This window comes from Jaculus jaculus, chromosome X (assembly GCF_020740685.1).
Source record: "Jaculus jaculus isolate mJacJac1 chromosome X, mJacJac1.mat.Y.cur, whole genome shotgun sequence".
Lineage (NCBI taxonomy): Eukaryota > Metazoa > Chordata > Mammalia > Rodentia > Dipodidae > Jaculus > Jaculus jaculus.
The window spans coordinates 101,829,896-101,838,059 of record NC_059125.1 but is presented as its reverse complement, the minus strand read 5'-3'; the positions used below and the strand labels follow the sequence as shown (position 1 = coordinate 101,838,059).

Here is an 8,164-nt window from a genome sequence, read left to right as displayed (position 1 = left end):
CATGGGCCAAAATAAATTCTTCCTTCCTTAAGTTTCTTTTACTACATATTTAGTCGCAGCAACAAAAAAAGACTAATATAACACTTGAAATTGCCATCAGAAAATTCCTAAGTCTAATTACTGTCATCAAAGTTACATGACATAAAAATCAGTACAAAAAATCACAAATGTTTCTGTATAACAAGAAACATGCTAAGAAAGTACTTTTCTAAAAATCTCATTCATGTGGGGTATGGTGTTTCATACCTTTAATCTTAGAAGGCAGGGATAGAAGCATCACTGTGAGTTTGGGGTCAACCTGGGACTAGAGTTCCAGGTCAGCCTGGGCTATAGTGAGACCCTGACTTGAAGAAAAAAGCCCCATTCATAAAAGCCTCAAAAAAGATGCCATTGTAGATAGCTTCTCGTTATTGGGATGAATTCCAAACCAGACATTTCATGGAAGGAAAGAAATTATTTGAAGCTTACAGATCCAGGGAAATTTTCAGAATGGCAGAAGAAGCTGGCTCCCTTTCACAGATCCAAGCAGAGAAAGACACCACCAAAAAGCCAACACCATGTGCAAACACAGACAGTAAAACAGCAGTGAACCAGCAACCAGCAGCAAGGACCCAGGCAGAATTCAGACTGATCCGTATACCTTTGGGCTACAAATCAGATCCCCCCTCAATAACACCTCTTGTAATCAGGCAGCTGGAAATCTAAGTTACAAGCTTTAATAAAACATCTGGTGTTGGGAGATAGCTTATCAGTAAAGATGCTTGCCTGTTAAACCTAAGGACCCATGTTCCACTCTCCAGGTCCCACATAAGCCAGACACACAAGGTGACACAAGCACATAAGGTCGCATATGCACACAACATGACACATGTGTCTGGAGTTCAATTGCAGTGGTTAAGGCCCTGGAGTTCCAATTCTCTTTCCCCCCTCTCTCATAAATGTGTGTGTCACCATGCCCAGCAATAAATAAATAAAAATAAGTAAAATTTTTAAAAAATCTGTGTCTATTGAGAGATATACATTCAAACCCCCATAGATACCTAGGAATAAATGTAACAAAGATTAAAGACCCCTATTAAAAAAACTTTAATCCATTGAAGAAATTAAAGATATAATAAAAGGAAATATCTCCCATGTTCAACTGACAGAATATTGTAAAAATTGCTATTACCAACAGTAATATACAGATTCAATAAATACCACTAAAATTCCAAGAACATTCTTTATAGAAAGATACAAATTATCCCTCAAATAGGCAAAGCAATTTTGAGCAAAAACAGCAATGTTGGAAGCGTCATGATAACCTGATTTCAAACAATACTACAGAGCTATAGTAGCAGAAACAATGGTGGGGCTGGGGAGATGGCTCAATAGGTAAAGTGTTTGCAAATACAAATATGAGGCTCTGAATTCAGATACCCAGGACCCACATAAAATATGAATGTGGTGGTGCATGCCAGAAATCCTAGCACTGAGGAAACAGAGACAAGATGATCCTAGAGGCTCGCTGGTAGGCTTTTCTAGATGAATCAGTAGCCTCCAGATTGAGTGAGACACCCTACCTCAAAAAATAATGTAGAAGGAGCTAGGAAGATGGCTCAGTGATTAAAGGTTCTTGCTTACACAGCATGTTGGTCTACGTTCAATTCTCAAGTATTGTAGTTGCCTTCTTGTTGGTGGGATAAAGCATACAACCAAAAGCGGCTGATAAGAGGCAAGTTTTTATTGTGGCTTACAGTCTTCAGCTTTATTATGGTGGGGAAATAATGACATGAGCAGAGGCTGGACATCACCACCTTGCCATAGCAGGTGGACAACAGCAACAGAAGAGTGAGCTAATCTTTGGTAAGAAGGAGCTGGCTATAAACACCCTTAAGCCTATCCCCAGAAACACACCTCCTTCATCTCCCAAATTACCACCAGTTGAATGACCACGCATTCAGAATACATAAGTTTATGGGGGACATTTGATTCAAACCACCTCAGGAGGCCCAAGTATGAGAAAAGTATGATATGTATGCATGAAAATGCTCTAATGAAACCTATAATTTTTTTTTTTTTTGGTTTTTCGAGGTAGGGTCTCACTCTGGTCCAGGCTGACCTGGAATTAACTCTGTAGTCTCAGGGTGGCCTTGAACTCAAGGCGATCCTCCTACCTCTGCCTCCCAAGTGCTGGGATTAAAGGTGTGCACCACCACGCCCGGCTGAAACATATAATCTTATCATGTTTATGTGCTAAAACCATTTTAAAGTTTTCACTCATAACCACTGTACATTTAGACAATATACCATGATCATAATCCCCTCCAACCACCCTCCCTTTATTCCTCTCTTTGATTTTCCCTCTATTGAACTCCTTCTTTCCAAGGAGTCTCCCTTCTGTCTTGATGTCATCATTTTCCCCTGCTATTATGAAGGCTTTGTGTAGGTAGCACCAGCCACTGTGAGGTCATGAGTGGCAAAGCCAATTAGTGACATTTTTTAAAATAATTATTTAATAGGAGGGTGTTGGTCCATTGCAGTCTGGAGTGGAGCATTATGGCTCATGGGTACAGGGGCCCTGAGAGCTTCCTCTGATATCACCACTGCCTGTTTACCCTATGGCCGGGAGAGCTGTCCACATTTTCCTGGTGTTTCTGCCCACATGTCTGCTGGCTCTGGGCCATCAAACCTGGATCTGCTGCCCCCATTCCTAGACCATGTCCAGAACACCCACTTCAGCGACTAGAACAACAACACAGACTACTATGATTACCAAGAAGTGTGTCCTGGCCACCCCCAAGGAGCAGTTCCAGTCCCAGAAGCAAGTCCCACAGGAAGTAATCTCAGGCACCACTCCAGACTCCTCCCATTGCTTTTGTCTGCTGCTCTCAATACCAGATCTCAAATATGTTTTAAAGAACACATTCTTAACTTTAGATACGTTTTTTCCTTCATTTGGTTCTCAACATAGCACCATAGGTAGAAATGGAAGTTCAGACTCTGCCCAAAGTCATAAAATAAATACCAAACAGGACTCAGCCTGTGTTTTATCTGGTTTCTAGGTCTAGACTTCAGAAAGTCATTGAACATTTTATTTTAACACGCAGTATCTGATCCCTCTGATGACTGAGTAAGATGGAAACTCACCTGATCTCACAGTCCTGCAGTAGTAGATGAATGAGAACTATATTGTAAACTGAGCATGTACCACTGGAGGGGGGGCAGCATAAGGTGAGAGACATGAGGGGGAATGATGAAGAGAATCAAAACCCCTTTTCTGGGCTGGAGAGACGGCTTAGTGTTTAAAGTGCTTGCCTAAAAAGCCAAAGGATCTAGCTTTGATTTCCCAGGAACCACATAAGCCAGATGCACATGGTAGCACAAGTGCCTAGAACCTGGAGACCCTCGGGCACCCATTTTCTTTCTCTTCCTTTCTCTCTCTCTCTCTCTCTCTCTCTCTCTCTCTCTCTCTCTCTCTCTCTAAAAATAAATAAAAATACTTTTAGAATCCCTTTTGAGAAATTAAATGTCTATAAATTACTACCTCCCCAGTATGCAGCCAGTAGGTATGGAGCTGTTTTGGGGCTCTTCATCTTCCTTCACAGGCTATGAAGACAACAAGGATTGATTGTAGTTGACCACTACTCTGAAACATTCCATTGCTAGGAGCTGGGCCTGCATGGTATGGGACAAACTATTACACTGTGGAGGGGGTAGGGGGAGAGCTCTGAGGACTTGCTCAGGAGATCTTGATTTTTTGTTGTTGTTGTTGTTCCAAAGTCTTTTCTGACCACTCCTGTTTCTTACTGCCTTGATGAATTTTCAGTCTTGCCAACAGTTGTCTTTCTTTCTTTCTGGAAGCAAGGGGGGTCTTTCCTCCTGCACTCCCTCCCACCCCATGGTCTCTGAAAGTTGGAACCGCCTAAATCAAAAGATCGCGAGACTTGGCGCCAAGATTCCATTTTCCTAGAGCGTACTGTGGGAGGAAGATTCGCTAGTACTCTCTCTGGTGCAGTGCGATAGCTAGGCATTCCTTGCGACAGTGTGATCACAGGTAAGTTGAGCCCATACATCTGGCCGCAGACTGGAAGATGAGGCCTGTGGGAGGTGTCTCATAGGGAGGGTCAACTTTTCCGATGTCATGAGTAGAACCAGGCTGGTGGTTGGTGGGAAAAGAACTGGGAAGCAACTGAAGGGGATAGAAGGTGCCAACCCAGGGACAAGGATGGGACAATTGGTTGATCCATTCTTCCAGGGCCATCAAAGCTACTAAGGTCTTTGAACTGTCATGGCCTTGAATCCTGAGGACTTCAATAGTGGGTTCCGGCATGAAAATGTGTTAACGTTCATCAACAAGCAAATGGCCAGGCACTGGAAAGGCCCGGAGTTCTACCTTGAGAATCTTTCCATGTCCTGGGAGGAGGTAGAAGACAAGCTCAAGGGCATCCTGGAAGACACTGCATTACCCAGCGAAGCCCATGAAGCCTGCACCTGGGGCAGCTTGGCCCTAGGCGTGCGTTTTGCTTACAGGCAGGGCCTCTTACATGGGCACAGGGTGCGGTGGCTACATGACTTCGCCAGCATGCACAAGTGTGCTGCACAAAATTTGGCGGCAGATCTGAAGCAACTCACTGGCCAGCTGGAGATGGAGAGAAAGGAGGCGGCCTTCCAGCTTCAACTGACACAGGTGAAACTGTCAGAACTGCAGAAAGAGCGAGACCTGATGAGAATGAAGCTGTTTCATGCGGTAAGATTACCCCTAGATTCTCATCCTACTCCTGCCCCCCATCCCCACAATATATGTGTCAAATCCCCAGAACATGTCTCAGCCATGCCTACTTCTCTCCAGGAGCTGAAGGCTGCCAGTGAAGCAGGGAAGCTAGCCATGGCTAACACCACTGCCACTGCTGAAGGAATAAGAGAGACTGGCAAGAAGGAAGAAGTAGCAGTTAATGCTACAGGAGAAAGTAGAAGCAAAATAGAGAATGGTGTGGCTGCCATGGTAACTGCATGTGCTTGCTCCACACCTGAGACCACAGTGGAGACAGATGGAAGTTTGGTGAAGAATTTTGAAGGTGTATACTGGAAAAATTACCCCATGGGCTTCCAGCAGGGAGTTTTCAGATCCATTGGAACATCCATGTATTCTCTCTCTGGGCCCCTTGATCACAGCTCTACCACTGAATCTATTAATGTCCAACTCCCTGACTCATTCACATACTCATATGAAAATCTCTTCCCAGTCACACCCACTCCATCCCCACCACCACACATAGTGACAGAACCTCAGATGCCCTCCTACTTCATGGCTTCTGATATGAACCTACCTTCTGACAGGAAGGATTATGGACCCCATGAGCATAAAAAAATATTTCGTGGGTCTGGTGATTGGGAATGCCCTTGGTGTAAAACAGTCAGTGTTTCACTGATGGGAAATTGCTCCCACTGTGGGTGGGGAATCTAGCAGTAAGGCCCTCAGTGAATTCATAATTATGAAGTAGAAACTTACCCCAGTGGGAACTAAATTTTCAGAAGTTGCGGGTGGGGGAGGGGGCTAATAGAGTTGGGGAAAGCAAAGGGAATTGGAAAGGGACTTTTTCAGCCCTGTTGTGTGTGTATGTAATGTGTTTTTATATATTTGCAAATATGCAACTGTAAAAGAGGAGAAAATTAGGTGTCTTCTATCTCATCCATGTGCTTTCTTGTCACAAGAGTTTCTCAATGACCGCAGAGCTGCCCTTTTCACAGACTGGCTGGTCTGATGGAAAGCAAGGTCCAGCAATTCTCTGGTCTCTGCTTCCCCAGGACTTGGGTTAAAGGTATGTGTGGCCATGCCAAACTATTTATGTAGGGAATTAAACTCAGTGAACCAGATCCTCATAGGCCCTCATGCTTGGGCAGCAAGCACTATTACACAGTCAGCCATCCCTATAGTCCCTGGGGACAGGTTTTATAACTCCTTTTGTATTCCAGAGCATTAGCATTCAACACTTCAGTTCTGCTTTACCTTCTGTGGTATGTGTGTGCATGTGTAGCCTCTCCCTAGTGTCAGCTGGACCTAGATAGCTGTATATATAAAAGTCTACCTCCCCCCAATGCCTAGATCTTAAGAAAATTTAGGGCAGTGGCAGGTTAGAAAACAAAACTGCCAGGAGTGAGGGGAGCTTTTCTTCAAGCACCTGAGACTGAAATGAAGAGGTGAAGTGAGATATACATAGTTGAAAGAGGACTCTTTTGAATATGGAGAACTTGAGCAGTAGACAAGGAGACAGAAGAAAGATTCAAAATTCATGAAACATGTGAAGACATGGGATCTTGCATGGTGAACTAGGTGGGACATCACCAATGGAAAGAAAAATGATATGAGTCACTTATGTTTCATGTAAAATAAAAACAAGTTTATAAAGTGTGCATATTTGTGCTATATATATTTATAGATATGTTATAAATTTGCATTTACAAATGCTACACATTTATATTTGTGAGTAGGCAAAGGTATGGAAAGACATTTATCAAGTGAGGTTTGAAGAGTGGGTGGGCCAGGGTCAGAATGTGAAGAAGTTGGGTGTGGGGTATGTGATAAGGTAGAATACATGCCAGTTAGGTGAAGAGATTTTATTTACATACTTCGTGCTTTGAAAATAATCAGATATTCACAAAATATTTTAAAAGGAAACATTTTCTAACTTGAGTTTGGAAAGGCCATTTTTCCTTTGGGATGGGAGGTGAAGTCAACAGACATTGATCTATGTGGCAAAGGGGTGGAAATCCAAAGGACAGGGTTGCTTATTTATGTGTCATGTAAGCAATGCACCTGAAAATAAGTGTGAGGACAGATGGGTACAATAGATGGGGTTATTCTTTGAGCACTTTAGGAATAAGTATAATGCCAGAGAATAGAAAATGGAGGAGATAAAAGGATCATCAACCTACACAGAACAGGATAGGATCCAAGTGAAAGAAAATTTAAGGAGAGGACAGTGGGATTCTGGTAGGGAAAGGAATTCCTTTTCTGGTACCTGGGGAGGGCACCAGACAAATCTCAGTTGTTACCACATATACCTTACTCACAGTAACAACACACATTATAGATTTTCCCTGCCCTTTGTGGGAAGGAGGAATAAGTAACCAGAGATCTGTGGACTCCTTTCATTCTAGGCTTGTGGTAAATTTCTACACATGTTCAATGTATGTGGTGGTATGCATGCCTGTGTGTGGTGGCCAGAGGACAACCTTGGGTTTGATTCCTCTCAAGTGCTGTGTTATGATACAGGGTTTCTCACTGGTTTGGAGCTCACTAAGTAGGTTAGATTTGCTGGCCAGTGAGCCCCAGTGACTGATTCCTCAGTGCTGGGATTACAAGCAACCATATCTGGCTTTTGACTATATGTAATTTTTTGGTATATGTATAGAGTACACACTTATGTGCAGATGCATATGCCTTGTGTACATGCATATGGAGGCCTGTTCTCTGTTGCTTTTCTGTTTGTTTGGTTTTTTTTTCCCCTTTAGGTAGATCACTTGAACTCACCCTGGAGCTACACTTTATTGGAAGACTTACTGACCACGTAGCCCTGGTGATGCTCCGATCTCCACCATTCTCCCTATGACTGGTGTTACAGGCATGTGTGGCCATGCCTGATAGTTTTATGTGAGTACTGGGGAATTGAACTCAGGAAAAATCAAACATAGGAATCTGGCCCTTATGGTGGCACAGCAAGCACCCTTACCAGATTAGCCACTTTCAAGCCATAGTAACTGTTCTTTTGCTCTTCTACTATGGATGGACAAGCAAGCGGAGCACTTATACTTTGGTTTTTGACTCATCTTCTGGGACTGTAATTTCTAGCAACCTAATATTTACCTTTGACATATTCAAGTTTAAATCAACGTTCAACTTACTTCAGGTTTTTTTGCAGTATGGACTATGCAGTGCTGACAAAACAAGTGTAGCTGAGAGCTGGCAAATCATGCAGCTGAAGACCTAAAAGAGATGAGAAAACAAAAGTATTTTAAAAGGCTTATTTTGTATTTTTCCATGCTAAATTCTCCCGTTCAAACATTTTGGCAGGTGAGATGGAGAGATGGCTCAGTAGTTAAAGGAACTTGTTTGCAAAGCCTTACTGCCTGGGTTCAATTCCCCAGTACCCACATAAAGCCAGATGAACAAAGTGGTGCATGT

General features: G+C 43.1%; 1 protein-coding gene across 1 annotated transcript; it reads left to right on the top strand.

The window, feature by feature from the left end:
- Positions 1-3,958: 3,958 nt before the first annotated feature.
- Tex13b (testis expressed 13B) lies at positions 3,959-5,446 on the top strand. The gene is made up of 2 exons (XM_004658961.2): positions 3,959-4,036; positions 4,238-5,446. The coding sequence occupies exon 2, from the start codon at positions 4,271-4,273 to the stop codon at positions 5,444-5,446; it is 1,176 nt and encodes a 391-aa protein (XP_004659018.2). The 5' UTR covers positions 3,959-4,036; positions 4,238-4,270.
- Positions 5,447-8,164: the final 2,718 nt, after the last annotated feature.